The sequence below is a fragment of the Marmota flaviventris genome, chromosome 12 (assembly GCF_047511675.1).
Source record: "Marmota flaviventris isolate mMarFla1 chromosome 12, mMarFla1.hap1, whole genome shotgun sequence".
Lineage (NCBI taxonomy): Eukaryota > Metazoa > Chordata > Mammalia > Rodentia > Sciuridae > Marmota > Marmota flaviventris.
In genome coordinates, this window is record NC_092509.1 from 17566364 (window position 1) to 17584121 (window position 17758).

General features: G+C 45.6%; 1 protein-coding gene across 4 annotated transcripts in view; it reads right to left on the reverse strand.

The window, feature by feature from the left end:
- The window catches only part of Adarb2 (adenosine deaminase RNA specific B2 (inactive)), a 476030-nt gene that overhangs the window by 28004 nt on the left and 430268 nt on the right, over positions 1-17758 (reverse strand). For 3 of the 4 annotated variants that reach the window (XM_071619876.1, XM_027948041.2, XM_071619877.1), the window contains 2 exons: positions 17516-17667; positions 8846-9014 (listed from right to left, as the gene is read on the reverse strand). In XM_071619876.1, coding sequence (XP_071475977.1) covers positions 8846-9014; positions 17516-17667 — 321 coding nt within the window. The remainder of the gene's footprint in view (positions 1-8845; positions 9015-17515; positions 17668-17758) is intronic. The other variant, XM_071619878.1, reaches the window with a different exon arrangement.

Below are 17758 nucleotides of genomic sequence, written 5' to 3' on the forward strand. Positions count from 1 at the left end.
GTGTCTTTTTAATGAAGAAAACCTTCAGATATAAGATCTCATTTAGTCTGCACTGTCTTTTCAGCAGTATGACAGGTTATTTCTTGATACTTTCTGGATTGATTGTCCTGATTTTCTTTTGTCTGGGGGCATTTTATTAGGTGGACCCCCCTCACAGTTCTCTGGACTTGTCCACAAAGGCTTAGTCAGTGCCCTGGAGCAGGCTTTCCTGGTGCTCATCCCTGGTGTATCCTAACACCCAGGGTTGCCGATGCATTTAGGATGGTCTGTGGCCACAGAGGCTTAGTTTTGTTTTTTGTGCAAAGTCAGTTTGCTCATGAGGGTGGGAGGAGTGTGTGGGTAATTCTCCCCATTTGGTGCATTTGAACTAGTTTTTTTTTTTTTTTTTTATCTTTAACGTAGTTTTTTTCTTTCCAAGATTTCAACTAAAATATCTAGAAAGGAAATTTCGCTTTCAAAGGACTTTCAGGGCCCATGAATTTTCTTGGTAATTTTGATGACTCTGCTTGAGACCAAAGGAACTGATTTTGTTTCATGCTATGTTCAATATCAAAATTATTATCATTATTATTATTTTGGTACTAGGGATTGAACTTAGGGGCCCTCAACCACTGAGCCACATCCTCAGCACTATTTTGTAATTAGAGACGGGGTCTCACTGAGTTGTTTAGCACCTCGCTTTTGCTGAGGCTGGCTTTGAACTTGTGATCCTCCTGCCTCAGCCTCCCGAGCCACTGGGATTACAGGTGGCTTAAAATTATTTTTGAAGGAAAAATAATCAGGCTACACCTTCCCTCTGCAGACTTGAGGGCCGTCTTGCCTCCCACCCAGGGGAAAGCCAAGAGCTCTCTCCCTCTCCTGTGTACTCTGCTGCTTCTGATCTGCCCACTTCTGGGCTTTCAGCTCTAGGTGTCCCTCAGGCAGAAGGCCTCCAACCAGTATACTGCTTTTGAAGGACGGGGTGACCTCACTTAGGCCGGACAGGGACATGCCTGCGTGCCTCAGAAAGGGGACTGTGTTTTTAATGGAGCCTTCAAGAAAGCAGACGCCCAGCTCTGTATTAGTTTCCACGGAGCTTGCTTGTGATCAGTCTGTGTGACAACTCGGGGACCCATGTGTGCAGGGGACCAGGGGCTTGAGAAATGTTAGAAACCTGAAGCTCCCAGCTCATTGCTGAAGAGCGCAGCCCACCCAGGCCATTCGCATGTGTGTTTCTGAGCCTGTGTTCCCATGTCAGGGAAGTGAGGTTAACAATAATGACATTGATCAACATCTGCTCTGCTCACACTCAAGCGTCACCTTAAATACCACCAGGTCCATTTAAAGAAAATTCAAACCCTGTACAGACCTGGGCCCTCTTGTGCTGATGGTGCCCTGGATCTGGGCGCTGCACCCCCACCCCATCCCCAGCCACCAAAAGCTCTATCCTCCAAGCTCTGTGATGCCCACTGTCCTCAGTGTCATTGTCACGAGTTGTGTTGGCTGTGATGTGGGCACGTCAAGTGTAGCAGCCTGTCCCAGTCTTTCACGTCCTCTCCTCTGTGGGGAGGAACTTCTCGCATTCTTTATCGGCCTCTTCTGATCAGCCTCAGGGATCAGGGAAGCTTGCCCCTCCTTAGGGACCTCTGAGCCTCACTAGGGAAGAAGGCTCCAGACCTCCAGGTTCTTGTCTTAGAAAACCTTTCCTGTTCCCAAATTGCCAATCAAGTTGTGCAGGTTCACTTCCGCCCACTGCTTCCTGCTGGTCACAGTGACGTGGCAGCACCCGTGGGCTCTTTGAGACCCTTTATAACTCAAAGTGGTTACACGGTTATCAGCTCAGTGTGCAAACACCCAGTCTGGAGGTGTGAACGGTGGTCCCTGTCTCCTAGGAGCACTGGCAGGGGGAGTGTTTGGGGAAGGTGAGGGGTACACAGAGGACTAAAGAAGAGAAGTTTTCTTTTTTAGTACCAGGGATTGAACCCAGGGGTGCTTAACCACAGAGCCACATCCCTAGCCTTATTAATATCTTATTTAGGGACGGGGTCTTGAGAAATTGCTTAGGGCCTCGCTAAGTTGCTGAGGTGGGTTTTGAACTTGAGATCTTCCTGTCTCAGCCTCCCGAGCTGCTGGGATCACAGGTGTGTGCCACCGTGCCTGGTGAAGAGAAGATTCTTACCAGGTGAAGGCAGTTCTTTCTCCTCTGGAGCCAATGAGCACCTGATGAAGGACCAGGGCTGTCATGGTGCCGAGGTGGGACGGAGGCTCCGCCCTGTGAAAAGACTGAGGTGTCCAGCTGCAGCTTAATCACAGATCCCTTAGCGACCAGGACAGTGTTTCCAGTGGAGCAAGGAGAATGTGGCTTGGTGACAGCTCCAGGAGCTTTATGAACGGTGAGGAAAACTGCACCTGGGTAGAGGACCTGGGCAAGGGCCTTCACCCCAGCCACCCCAGCATGTGGGCTGCTTCTCTCATGATGGGGAGAAACGTTTTCATTAAATGATTCCTAGGGAAGTTAAGGTCTCATAAAAGAGTCAAGACTTCGGTCATGAAGCATTGATCTGCTCCCAGGGAGGGTCTTGTCCCTAGACAGGGCCTTGGGATTGTCCGGTGGCACCAGTGAGAGCCCTTGTCACTTTCCCTTGACACTAACTCTCTTCACAGGGGCCTCCTGCAGACAGGAGTTCTAGAGAAAGTCCAAAGTTACACAAAGGACAGAGGAAGGCACACTTTGGAACATGAGATGATATGTACGGAGATGGGAGAGAGGTTTCCTTTGTGATGTTTTATGGCATGTTATAAACCCCTGAAAAATGTGAAGCTTTCTATTACATGTGTTCGTACTTTCCTGAAGACTGTTTTTACCATTGACTTTGTAAAATGAAATCAAGTGTTATTCATGAAGCTCCATATTCAGAAGGGTGCCTGTGGTCACTTAGGCATATTATTACCTCTGTATCACCCTAAAAAGGTGACACCTGTGCTTTACGTTTTGTTGTGTAGGTGGGAAATAACTAGCTGTGTTGTTTATTTAGATCTGTGGAAACCAGCAGGCTCCAACTCATTTTTCATTGATATTGAAAGGAATTTGCAAAGAGAACCACAGATGTGTGTAGTGAATGTACTTATCCTACCTTAATTACAATTTTATTCATTTGTTTTCTTCTTCTTCTTCTTCTTTTTTTTTTTTTGATACCAGGGATTGAACTCAGGGGCACTTGACCGCTGAGCCACATCCCCAGCCCTATTTTGTATTTTATTTAGAGACAGGGTCTCACTGAGTTGCTTAGTGCCTCAATTTTGCTGAGGCTGGCCTTGAATTCATGATCCTCCTGCCTTAGCCTCCCAAGTTGCTGGGATAACAGGTATGTGGCACTGCACCTGGCTCATTTGTTTTCTTCTTTCTTTCATGTTGTAACATGAAAGTCATGAAATTTAGATAAAAAAGTCAGGGGATTATTTCTTTCATGGCTTCTCCCGCAAAACTGCACCTATTAATATAGACATTTCTAAATTACTAACTGGGACCATGGTGCATACCTGTAATCCCAGTGACTTGGGAGGCTGAGGCAAGAAGGTCATAAGTTCAAGGCCAGTCTTAGAAACTTAGCAAGACCCTGTCTCAAAAAAAAAAAAAAAAAATAATAAGGTCTAGGGATGTGGCTCAGTGGTTAAGTGCCTCTGAGTTCAGTTCCTGGTACCAAAAAATAAATGAATAAACAAACAAATTAATTAATTAATCAATAAGACAAAATACAAGAAATTTCTAGCTTACTAAATATATGAGACTGGGTTTCAGCATCGTTTGGGATCAGACTCTTATTTTCTTGGAAAGAAAATAGTAAGTTTAGTCGCTTACAGATACGTTGCTAAAAAGTCTCTGGGCAGCACAGATAGCAGTTCAGCCTTGGTGGGAAGTTAAATGTTTTAAATTTTAGCTCCCCATTGCACTCTCTCATGTGTCTGGGCTGTTCTGATGGAGGAGTAAGTCTCATTCATTCATCAGTCAATATTTGCTGATGACTGACCCCATGTATGCCTTTGTACCATGAGAGGGGTGTCAAGAGTCCAGTGTGCATGACTTGACCAGACAGAAAGGCTCTCAGAGTCAGAATCAGCCCTTCCCTTGGCCTTGGACCCCCTGTGGTGACTAGAACACCCTCCCCACGTGGCTTTCAGCCCTGTTCACCTGCTAACGGATGGGCTGGTTCTGAGGGCTGGTGCAGTCAGTGTCAAGGGCCAACACAGGTATTGTTGTACTTATCCTATCTTAATTAAAATTACAATTTTATTCATGTATTATTATGTACTAATACTGTGTATTAGTATGGTACTGCTGACCATGACAGGCTCCCTTTCGGCTCAGCAAAGCAATTTAGGCACCGGCTGGAGAGGGCGCCAACACCCTACTGCCTGTGTGGGACTCGGTCTCTCATGGATCCATTCTCTCATCTTCCTTTTCAGCCACCTGTATGTTTCTCCCATAAATACTCATGGTGCCTAATTTATGCAGGCACCAACTATGCCAGCTATGGAATATGTCATGTAAAATAAGACAGGCTCCCTGCCCACAGGAAACTTAGACAGGAGGATTGAATTCTAAGAGGGAATGAGGCCTCTGAGGACAGATAACACACTAACAACACACAGCCTCAAATACATTATTTCTAGGCTCTGAGTACACGTCCTGTCTCTCACCAAACTGACATGCAGTGTTATCAGTGGTATGCTGATAAAGATTGGCTCTCAAAATAAACAAACAAACAAACAAATAAATAATAGGGCTGGGGCTGTGGCTCAGTGGCAAAGCACTTGCCTAGCACTTGTGAGGCACTGGTTTTGATCCCCAGCACCACGTAAAAAACTAAATAACAAAATAAACTAAAAATATATACATAAAAAAATAAAGTTGTAGCCTTTGCTAATTTCCACAGTGTAAATAATGCAGCTGTGGACAATTCCAAGCCACCATTGCAAGGGTGCTGAGTGCAGATTTGGGAAGAGGGAAAGAGTTTGGGCAGAAGAGAAGCACATTGCTTATTTGTGTTTCCCCATACAGATATAATAGGAGTAAATAATTTCAAGGGCATAAATAATAGTAAGATAATTAGGCCAGGTGTGTTTTGAGGATTTATTACTTTTGTTTTAGTATAATCAGTTAGTTGTAAATTTATGTAATATCATTTTTAATAATGACTGCAGTTTCAAAATTGCCTGGAGATTCAGTAATCCCCTCTCAGGCCTAGCTGGTTCTAGGATGCCTCTGTTCCAGGCTCAGTCATTATATACTGTGTGTGGTCTTTAGAGCCAGTGTACCACCCCTGCTGTTCCATGGACTGTGACTCCTGTGTCTTTGTGTCCTCAGAGCCTCACTCTCCAAAGAGCATCGAGTGCTATTATTAATTCATTGAGTTAGAAGGCTTCCTCTGTATTTGTGTATGAAGGTCCTTTATTTTTGAACATTATTTAAGCCTGAGGTTGAATTTTTGTTTTTGTACAGGACAGGAAGCAGATGAGCACATCCATTATCAGATGGGCTCTTTGCAAAGCCTTTGTACAAATAATGCATGTTACAGATGCTTATGGTCTTGAATCATTAGCATAACATATGTTCCCACTCAAAAATGGCAAATGTGCCTCTGTTCAAAATAGCTCATGCCTTAGCGTTCACATCCTTGTCTTATGCTCAGGTTCTGACTATGGCGGGAGCACAAGTAAGTCCACGCCAAAGGATGTGTTCTGATGCCAATCACTCTGGCATGAACCAGACCAGACTGTTGGGAGCGGGTGGCATTATTTCTGTCATTGTCATGGTCACCATTGCCTTGTCTTCATCATCATTACCAACAAATACTGTTTATTGGGGGCCATCGTGTGCATCTCACTGTGACAGATACCATGCAAATCAAGTGGCATTCGAACCATCCCTTGAAGGTCACAGCTCAGCACAGAAGCAAACGCTTTGGAAAACAAATTCCTGCAATTTCAGTGCAGGAGACAGGACATGGTGATGGGGGTGGGACCTGAGGAGAGGGATGTTGCATCTGGGCAGGGAAAGAGAGTGGCCTGAGTGGGGAAGAGGCAGGGAGGCAGTAGGAGAGTCTCAGGAGGATCCAGTAGTAGAGTGTGAGTGGAGCAGAGAGGAGATGGGCTCAGCCAGGGAGGAAGATGAGGGATGGAGAAGGAGGGAGGGAGGGAGACAGAGGAGCGAGGGGAGAGAGATACGGATGGGAGAGAAGGGGGGGGGAGAGAGAGAGAGAGGAGGAGGAACAAAGAGAGAGGAGGGAGGGAGAGAGAAAGAGTGAGGGAGAGAGAGAGAGAGACAGGGACAGAGAGAGGGAGAGGCAGGGAGAGAGAGAGACAGAGAGAGAAGAGAAATGATGGCGAATAGAGAAAGTACTGCGGCCAGGCAGAAGACAAAGCAAAGCATAGAAGTAGGCAGGTGGGTGAGTGGGCTCTGGGGAGGGAGCAAGCGGGTGAGGGGCATCTTCAAGGTCTGTGGGCACCTCTTCCCCCGTCCTTTGTGCCCTCTGTCCTGCTTCCACTACCTAGATTTGGGATGAAGGTCTAAGTGAGTTGGAAGAGACCAGGCAGCTACTGAACCCCACCCCGTGGGGTAGGTGTGGATTAACCCTGGGGGATTCGGGGGAGGTCTCCCCTCAGCCAGCCAGACTGGGGACATCAGGATGTCCCAGACTTGTACTCTCTTCCAGAATCAGTCTAGAATCTTTCCCCAGGCAGGACACTGCTTGAAAACCCCCGGAGGGTGGTGCAGTGTGGACTTTCATTTTTCAAGAGATTTTTATTAAAAAAAAAAGAAAAACCCTGACTTTTGAGGGTCTGTACTACCATGGATAGCCCCACCACCAGCAAATAAAGCTCGGGTTTTGTAGCCCCTGTTTAATTTACTGTCTATTGATGTTTAAGATCCCAGAGACAACAAAATTTCATTTCATTTCTCTAGCATTAATTTATTTCATTTTTCTGGGGAGTCAGAGAGTTAATTTAGAAACCCAATGCTATCTTAGGGCACAAGAGAATTTCTGTTAAAGTGAAAATTGCTGCTTTTTTTCTTTGTCTCCATGAATAGATGAAAACATTACAAAGGAGGAATACATTTTCTTCTGAAAGATGAGCTATTTGACGACTACGGGCTGTTCCCTTTGATACAGAAATCAGTGCTTTGATTTATTGTCATTAGGCCGTCTTCTTGCTCTGCCGAGCCAGGAGCAATCAAAGCCAGGGAAGTAAATGGCACTATTTTTCCTGTAGCCATTCGGTAATTTCCCACGAGAATTTGGAATCACAGTTCTTTGGGGCTGATGTTTCATCTGCCCTGTAGCCTCAGAAAGCCTCCAAGAGGCCACTAAGATGGTGGTCTATGGTAGAGCCGAAGGCAGGGGTAGAAAGAGGAAGCCCTGGGGTCTCCCCTGTCCTCCGGGATGGCAATGCTACTTCTTTCCTTGGCTCTGTGCTTTCTCACATTGCCTGATGTCCCCACCTGTGATTGCAAGTGGAACTTAATCTCTCTAACCCTCCGGCTTTTGCTTTTTTCTCCAGAGTGAGTACATCAGCTCTTTAGTTTTTAGTAGGTGAAGAGCCTCATTCGGTCAGTCGAGCTCCCAGGATGTTCTGGGGCATCTCTCTGTTGGGGAACACCTGGGATGGCTGCACTGGACTGGGGATTGTGAGGGATGACCCATGCTCCCCTTCCATTCCCAGATCCTGCAGTGGTGATGGGCAGCTGAGGACCTCATGGTCTTTGCTAAGATAGTGGGCTTGGTTTTCCTTGGGCTTCATTTTCCCTGTCTCCTCCCCAGCCTCTTTCCTCCTGTGTTCTGTGAGACCATCCTTCTCACCTCCTGAGTAGTTTCAAACATGTCCACGCAGTGGGTCTTCAGGCAGTTAGCATTTGGGGGTTGCGCCTTTGCTTAGAGACCATATTTGCATGCAATCCTGTTTTCCTTGGGTTATAAACTACAGGTCAGTATATTTATCCAAGTATCCAAGAGGCCTTTGGAGTCACTCTTGGCTTAGGTGTTCCATGACCACTTGTCATTACTGTCCTCAGGAATGGCTTTGGATGGGGTTACGGCTCTTTTAGGCAGACTCCAGCTCCTGTGCCTCTTCCCCACCCTGTGACTACTTTCTAAACCAAAGTCACAGAAATGATCCTGTAGTGGGGACAGCATCCGCGGGGTGTCAGAACTGAAGTTGGGGGTGGGAGCGTGGAGAAACAGATCTTGGGCATCAGAACAAGGTGTGGGGAGAGCAGGGCCGTGCCTGCCTGGCTTGGGGCCTGTCACTAACTAGCAGGCTCTCTGTGAGGGAGATGAGATGCCCTTTCTGCAAATTCCTCCTCCTCCTGTTCACCCTGCGGTTTCTCCCTCTCTGAGACTAGTATTTGGGGGCTTTGAAACTTCTAGAATGAATATATCTCTGGGTCCAGGGGGAGTGGCTTCTCTTGCAGCTGAAAGTCCACATCCTTCCCTGGCTGATTGTCAGGCTTTAGTGAAAAGCAAGAGGCTAGAGGAGCAAGCGCCCGTTGCGTCCCAGGCGATTGTGTGGCCCATTCGAACAATGACTAGACTATTCAGGAATGGCAGGCCCAAGCCAGGGGTGGTGTTTGTCTGAAGCCAGGTGCTTGCTCTCTCTAGGCAGCTTTACTTCAAGCACATGCAATAAAAAGTGTGAGGATGTGAGTTTCCTGTGGAAGAAAGGCGCTGGGCTCTAGGTCCCCCATGGCAGGAACCGTGTTTCTCTGAGCTCGCTCAGGACAGGGATGTGGGTCAGGGCCTGCTGTTTTGCTGTCCCCACTGGGGACCACAGCTGACTTTTGGAAGAGGATGGCCAGGCGGGCTCTTACCTGGCGATCTTGTCCGTGCAGGACATGGTGACCAGCTGCTCCCCCAGAAGGATGCCGTCCCACGTCTGGACTGCACTGGGGCCCCGGACAGGGACTGTGCCTTCCCCAGACTCTATCTTGGTGCGCAGGTGCCCGCGGAACTTCCTGACGATGTGTTTGCTGCTGTTCACTAGGAAAGAAGAGGTAGGTGGTGAGAGGTGGCAGGCACAGCCACTCTGTGGGCTGAGAGGGAAGCATGGCAGGCTGTATCCAAGGGTCTTGGCAGAGATTGAGTCCAAGAGGCAGGTTTTAGAAGTAACAGAAGCTGATGGTGGGGACATGGTAAAGAGATGGGCTTCACAGTACAGAGATTTCTCAGAAAACTTGGAATGGAACGACCATTTGACCCAGTTATCCCACTTTTTTGGTATACACTCAAGGGACTTAAAATCAGCATACTACGATGAGGCAGCCACATCAATGTTTATAGCAGCTCAACTCACAATAGCTAAACTAGGGAATCAACTTAGGTGCCCTTCAACTGATGAATGGATAAAGAAAATATGGTGCATATACACAATGGAATATTACTCAGCCATAAAGAGGAATGAAATTATGGCATTTGCTGGTAAATGGATGGAACTGGAGACTGTCACGCTAAGTGAAATAAGCTAATCCCCTAAAACCAAAGGCTGAACATTCTTTCTTATATATGGATGCTAACACACAATAAGGGGTGAGGGAAGGGAAGAATAGAAGTTCATTGGATTAGATAAAGAGGAATGAAAGGAAGGTAGGGGGGATGGGAATAGGAAAGACAGTAGAATGAATCAGACATAAATTTCCCGTGATCATAGATGAATACACAACTAGTATAACTCCATATCATGTTCAACACAAAAATGGGATCCTAATTAGAATAAGTTATATTTTATGTGTGTATAATATGTCAAAATACACTCTACTGGCTGAGCTCGGTGGCACATGCCTGTAATGTCAGCAGCTCAGGAGGCTGAGGCAGGAGAATTGAGTGTTCAAAGACAGTCTCAGCAGAAATGAGGTACTAAGCAATTCAGTGAGACCAGGTCTCTAAATAAAATACAAAATAAGGCTGGGGATGTAGCTCAGTGGTTGAGTGCCCCTGAGTTCAAACCCTAGTACTCTCCCCTCCAAAAAAAAAAAAAAAAATCACTCTACTGTCATGTGTGTCTAAAAAGAACAGCAACAACAAAAAGAGATGGGCTTCAGAGCAATGCTGCTAGCAAGGGTCAGCCACTGTCCTGTAAGGGCAGAGAGCAAACATCTCAGAGACTAACACTATTCTGTCTCTGCCACCACCACCCAACTCTGCTACTAAGGTGCATAAAGTGCAGGCAGCCTTGGATCACACGCCATGAATGAGCATGGCTGCGTTTCCCAACATTTGATTTATGGGCACTGAAATTTGAACATATAATTATAACATCTGACTTTCACATCATGAAGTACGGTTGACCCTCCATATCCACGGGTTCTACATCTCTGGATTCAACCAAGGTTCAAAAAAATCTGGAAAAAAAAAAATCCTGACTGTACTGAACAGGCACAAGCATTTTCTCTTGTCATTGTTCCCTGAGCAACACAGTGTAACTGCCATTTACAAACCACGAACATTGCATTAGGAGGGGTCAGTAATCTAGTGATGATTTAGAGCTGACGTGAGGTTGTGTAAAAATTAGACACAAACACAACATCATTTGATATAAGGAACTTGAGCATCCACAGATTTTGGTACCCATGGAGGGGGGGGGGTCCTGGAACCAATCCCCCATGGTTACCAGGGGATGGCCATATTATTCCTTCCACTTTTTCCAGCCATTAAAAAATTGTGAGAACGTGCTTAGCTTTGGGGACATGTAGAAACAGGTGGTGAGCTATGTAAACTTGGGAAAGTGAATTACATTCTACAACGTGGTTACTTCCTCTTGCCATGGGGAGAGTCATATCACCTTGCTCCCGGGCCACGGGGATTAAACGAGGTGGCATGTGTCAGGGTGGGGTGTAGCTCAGAGCGCCTCAGTGTCTCTCGAGTGCCTCTTATTATGGAGGCCTCTATGGGGTAGGGACTTTTCTAGGCATAGAAATGACGAGCCTCAAGGTTCTGGGTTCTTATCCTTCCAGGGCCCTCTTGACACACATCCACCTTCATACATTATACCACATCCCGATAGTTCCCAGCAAGAACAAGAGAAGCTTTACACTGTTTTTTTTTTTTTCTTTCTCTAGAAAATTCTGTATATAAGTCTAGGTTATTTTGTATGAGAGAAATGGTTAACTGCTTTGCACATTAAATATATATAAAAGAGCCTAGTGATTCCAACATTTACATACTTGTAGTGACATGAATAGATATTAGATGCTTTCTCTAAGAAGTTTCTATTGAAGTTTCAGAAGTTGTGTAGATGGAGTTTTCTCCTCATTTACTTGCACTAAAGTGGTGAATAGGTTTTTTTTTGGTCTTGTCATTGTTCCCTGAGCAATGTCAAGACATTTTTTTTAAAAAATATGACACACTAAAGTAATTTCTGCTGCACTTTCTTATTAGTTCCAAGAGCTGAAGTTCTTACTTCATCGTACCTAGAGGCTATCTTTTGGGAAGACTCTCAAGAAGGGAGTCAACTTTTGAGAGGTTTCAAATCACTTTTTCATCCTGCAACCAACCAGTTACTTTGTGAGCTCCAGTTGGGATTTGTCTGGGAGTCATCTACAGAAGGAGGAGCCAAGGAGAAAAGTGCAGCCTGGGGAGACTCCTTCTATATGGCATTAAATGGCACTGGTGATCAGACGGTGAGGATGGTGGCAGTGAGTGTGGAGGTGGCAATGGTGATGATAGTGGTGACAAGTATGGTGATGATAGTGGTGATGATGGTGATATTGGTGATGATGGTGAGGATAATGGTGATGATGGTGATTGTGATGATTGTGGTGATGGTGATAATGATGGTGATGGTGGCAATAATGGTGGTGATGGTGATTGTGATGATTGTGATGATGGTGATGATGATTGTGGTGATGGTGATAATGATGTGATGGTGGTAATAGTGGTGATGATGACAGTGACACAGTGATGATGACGGTGATGATGGTGACAATAATGGTGATGAGAGTGATGGTGATTGTGATGATGGTGATGGTTATGAGCATGATAATGATTGTGACAGTAACAATGACCATGATGGTGGTAAAGGTAATGCTGATGGTGCAGTGAGAACGATGGTGATGGTGATGATGACAAATTGAATAGAAAGTGATTCACATGACTCAAAAATGCTTGCGTGCACCTTGGTTTAACCTGAACATCTACATGATCCAGGTGGGGTCTCAGTGGACTCTCTGTGGTGGACAGCATTGGAGATGGAGAAGCTGGTGCACCTCTCAGTTTCTACACTGTTACTTCAGAGGACGTGGTTCTTGATGTCTAATTCTGTAAATCATGGTGTCTTCACAGTCTCCTAATACTTCAATTACAGCATCATTTCCCAGACCTCAAAAGTTGCCTGTCATACTGCAAAGCCTTTCTGGCTTCTCACCGTCTTTAATGTCACGACGACAAGAGGCCTGGCTTGAATTAACAACTGGTTTCTGGGAGGAAACCCAGAATCTCAGGCTAGAGTCCCTCAAGAGCCAGGTGCACGAGCTTCCCGAGAGTGCTCATTCTGGGAGGAGTCACATCTCTGCCGCCTTCTGTAGCACACGCCCCCCACGGGCTCGTTGGTCCCAGGGTGAGCGTCAGGGTTGGTGGACTTGGGGAGACAGTTCCCCTGCCTCTGTCTTGGCTAATGGTGAAAGGTAGGAGGGAGCCGAAGAAGCCACTTCAAGCAGAATGAAATGTCAATCCCCCAGCCACTGCTGGGGACTGAACTTAAACCACCTGTGGTGGATTGATGGTGTGCCCGGGACAGTGCAAGTGTGAAATGTCAACACCTTGCCTGACAGGCACACAGAGCTACTTTCAAATGCATCAGAACATTCTAGGCCAATTCTGATATTCCAAATCATCAGACTCATCATTATAGTGCTTATTAGTCTAAAATTGTTATCTTTTGGGATTGACAAAGTAGATTAGTAATATGTTTTTAAGTTTTTTTCTTCAAGTGAATATTTTATGTTTAGGGGAGAATCTAAAGGAGGTGACAATAAAATGACAATTGAAGACATTGACCTCCAAGTGGAGTTATCTAAAAACAAACAAACAAAAAAACCAAACATGGCACAGGGGCAGAGACAAAGCAAAACCAAAAAACAACCTCCCCCCAGCCGCAAAACCCCATAAAGTTATAAGAAAGAAAGAAAATACTTTTAAACATCAAATGAAAGATTTCCAAACTGTTTCCAAAAGCAATATTGCAGAAAATATATCTGTGAAGCAATCCACTACTTTTTGTAATAATAAAACCTGTAATAATTGCCACGTGGTCATGTAGGTGACCTTTGTCATCATTTGATGATGACGATGGTAGTGATGATGTCAAATTATGAGACTATTTAAATCCATTATTGTGCAATGAACAACTATTATATACTGCACATTTCCATAACTCAGTAGGATGTCTGAAGAAAGGAATTTAAGGAACTGTACTTTAGATTTCCTGACTTCCTACGGGATTTTGGTTCACCCTCCTCATCTGCTCTTCTATAATGAGTGGAACTGGCTTGGCGTGAACATGCTAGGCACTTAGCATACCTTGGCAGATAAATGGAAGATGTAATCCTGCTCTTTTTCAAGGCATCTTGTGGGAGATAGTTTGGAAAATTTAATCTGTTAAATTCTTGGAAAATGGTCATAAGAACTGAATTTGCCAGGTGATTTAAAAGTCATTCTAAGAGGGAAGAACGTTGCAGTGAGGGGATTGGTGATTTGGGAGGGGGACAAAATTTGCTCAGCCACAGTGAGGTGCCCTGGATCCTTCTAGTCTTACATTGAGGATCTTATAAGAACTGCTCAGCTCTAACTCAGGCCTCCGAGGTACTGAGAAATGGCATTGTGTCCTGTGAGTATGGAGGGAATCTTGTCTCTCCTTGGTGGCAGTTGGTACCCCCAATCCTCAAGAGAAGTGTTCAGAGTCCTGATTCTGACCTTGTAAATAAAAACAAACAAAATCCCAAACAGCACAGTTCTCCTGGTTGTGCAAAGGAACATCTTTAGGTATTTTTCTCCACCTGGACTTATCGGCCCTCTAGGTCCAGGAGGAAGTCATAGCACTTAGCAATTTTGAATGGCCTGAGATTGAGAAGCTATGCCTTGGGTGAGATCAGAGTCCTTAGTTTGCAGAAGCTGTCTCGGGAACAACTTTTCCTTTACAGTGCATGCAACACATCAGGAAAAGCCTTTTTCACCTGCCCACGCTGTTGCATGGTGGAGTCCTGCCACAGAGCTTTGTTAGCCTTTGCAGGTACTCTGCCATTCCATCCTTCCTCAGAGACCTCTCCACTAAGCCTGCAAGAAACAAACTTGACAGAAAACTTTCTTATTATGCTCTGTTCTGTGTCCCTTCAATCATTAAAGGGAAGGGGGAACAATCCAGACCACCTGTTCAAGCTCCTGAGCTTCTCTTAGACATAGTCAAGCTCTAGATATTTTTTGATTTGGGTGCTTCAGAACCTGTTATCTTTAGTAGTGGTACTTTCCACAGGCCTACACATACTTGTGTGCACATACTTGTGCATGTATGTTTGTGCATCTGTGCTCATGCACATGAGCCAGAGAAGGAGAGGCAGGGGCGGGGGGATCGTAGCCCAGCTGCAGGTCGACAGGACTCAAGGTTAGAGCCTCCTTTGCTTTGGCATGAGCTTCTTAGAGCCTGGATTAGGTACTCAGCAGAACTGTCAGAACCTGTCTGTGCTCTTCAGTTTCTGTGTCTGTGAGCATATGAAGCCACAGTGACAGCCAGGGGACAGTGTGGTTCCCAGGGCTTCATCTAGGAGTCTGGATCCCTCTGAGCAGTGGTGTGAGGCTGAGGGTTCTTCAGGTTAATCTGTAGGGTAGAAGGTGCTGGCTGCTAACTCCTCAGGGACTAGTCCTAACTGGAGTTTTCCCAGCGTCTGTGTGCAAGTCTTCCTGCAGGGGGCTTGCCACCAGTGACTGCCTCCCTGGCAGGAGCCCCTCAAAGCAAAGACCCCATCACTTACATTCCCTTCTCCAGTGGTCTAACCTCCTTAAAGGGTAGCAATGGAAAACACTGGGTGAGCCAGCAACATGGAGAGCTGCCCAACCCTCTTATTACAAAGCAGTTCTTAGTGAGTTTCTCTAAAGTGGAAATTGTGGAATTCGTTCCTGAGAGTTTCTGCTTGCCTCAGGAGCTGTGAGCAATGCTGAACTTAAAGACTCTTCCCGAACAGAGGAATGCAGGCATTTGGGTTTTCTTGTCTTTACTGAGCGAATAGGGAAGAACAACATGTGGCATCTGGCTAAGGGCCTGCCTTCTGCACCTGCCCCAGTGGGGACAGTCAGGAGGCAGCAACCTAATTTAGAGGCATAACCCAGGCAGTAGCAGCTCCTTTTGGCCTGGCATATCTACAGCCCAAATGTGAGGAAAACGCTTTAGTTTTTCTCCTAGCAGCACCTGCCACTTCTTAAAAGCACCATGAAATAAAAGACATCTGTGGCTGGAAGTGAACCCCAGGGTGCCTCCGAGAATGTATTTGTTTGTTTTTCTAAACCACTGGCATTGCAAGTTGGAATGAGGGCTGTGAGGCCACAGTCGGTGTTTGATGTACAGAGACACAGGAAACTCAATGAGCTGGAACTGTCCCCCAGGGAGACCAGGAGGTCTCAGGCGTGGTGGATGAAGTTCTTGCCATCCTCATTCAGCCCTCTCCTGACTCCACTGGGGACACATGGGCCACAGAAGAAGCTGAATAAATTAGAGCCAGCCGCAAATGTCTCATGAACTTTTCCTTCTACGGTCTGAGGGCTTCCTATGTTGGATCTTCATGATGCCAAACATTTTGATAAAAAGTGGAAAGATAATTCCTAGTAGCTGACTATTGGGATATGAACCAAATTTCACAATTTTACTTATAGAGCAAGTTGGTAATCATGTACATCCAGCATAATGGGCATTTCCCAGGGAAATAAATCAGCTCCATGTTGTTTTCCTGTCTGTCTCTTTCTGAAAGCTGCACAATAGTAAAGCCATGTCCTCTGTGGTCTCACTCAGCCTGTGCTGTGCCTGCTTCCTCTGAGAGGGCCCGGTGTCTTTGTCTCACATTGCCTAAGCCACCCCAGCCCTCTCAGCCTCCTGGGGACAGTTCCTTTAAAGTTCTCTGATATTTAATGGGTCACCTTTTCTGATTCTCAATTCCACTTGGTTCTCCCATTTGCTTTCCAAAGGATGTGGAAAGGTCACTTAGAATCTCATTATGAAGAATCCCACCCAACTACTCTCCAAAGGGGAACTGATGGGGCTGGAGGAGAGTCTGCAAAAGGAGAATGTATTTCTCTGGTCCAGCTTCCAGGCTGCAGGCTAGAGAAATAGGCCAAGCACATGTAGATTTTGGATACCTTCTCTCCCACTCTTTATCTTTAGTAGTGGTACTTTCCACAGGCCTACCACACGGCAGGTACTCAATAAATGTTTATTTTTCCTGAGTTTGGTAATTAGAATATGTAGCCTTCCATGCAAGGAAAACCAGAAGGCCAAAACCAAACCTTTGTGCATCATCCATTGAGTTTCTACTGGAAATTTCTTCTGACTATAGAATATACTTTTTATGTTTCAGTATCTTTCTTAGATCCCTCTTCAAATACACTTTTTTTGTGCTTAAAATATTTAAAAAATTTTATATTATTTTCATATTTTATTTAGCTGGGATAAAAATGTTAACTGTGATTATATTGGGGTGGTAGGAATACATATATACATAATTAATTTCATTGCCTACATCAGGAGATTCTCCTAGGGCTGCTTCTAGAAAGAGTTTGGAAGAGTGTGGCCCAGTCATAGAATTTCATAAAAGCATTTAAGGGTGGAGATGTGAGCCCTGACACTTTCTCTAGAATGGAGATACCAGTGTCCCACAGAGTGGAGCTGTGCCTGTCCTCCAATGCTGAAACACAGTGTCCCCTCTCTTTGCAGATGATAGGAGGGGCAAAGGGCACATGATGTCCCTCTTCCACTGATGAGAACGGAGGGGCTGGTCCTGCAAAACTTTGAGGCTAACCTGGGGCAACCCTTTGGGAGGGCATCCCTCACCATGACTTTGTTCCCAAAGTGGAACTTTATTCTCCTCAAAGTTGCAAACAAAGGAAAACAGAGCCAGTTTGAATTTGCTTTCCACCCCGTGTAATTCTCATTTGCCTTCTCCTTCATTCCATTTTCCAGTTTGGGACACAGGGACGGTGTGACCTATTAAAATGAAGCAGAGAACTATGGCAATTGAAAAGCTAATTTTAGGCTTCAAACTACTTTTCTGCCAATGATCTGGGCATTTCAGGCAAAGATTTTGGAGGTATGATTATCTAGCTAATTGCAGCTGAATCCTCTTCCAGCATCCCAGAGCAGTGGCCATCTCACACACACAGACACACACATACACACACACACACACACACACACACACAGTCCGGGGCCAAGGCAGCCTGGGACAGAGTCCAGAAACAGGGGAGCCTGGCGGTGTTTGTTTACAAAAGGCAAATATGTTGTTTCTTACGGTCTGTGGTGATTTCATAGGGAGAGTTGAGTCTCGCGTCTCCACAGGGGGACGTGCTCACATAGAGATGGAAGAGAATATTTTCTCGAAGCCTGTAGCCTCCCTCCTTTAAACGCACAAATATCGATCGCTCCGAGTCCTCTCGTCGCTTGCTGGGGACAAGAAGAGGATCTGGGTCATTTATTACAAACCAAACCAGAAACATTCCAACCAGGCCGAGGCTTTTGTCCTGTTTGGTAGAGT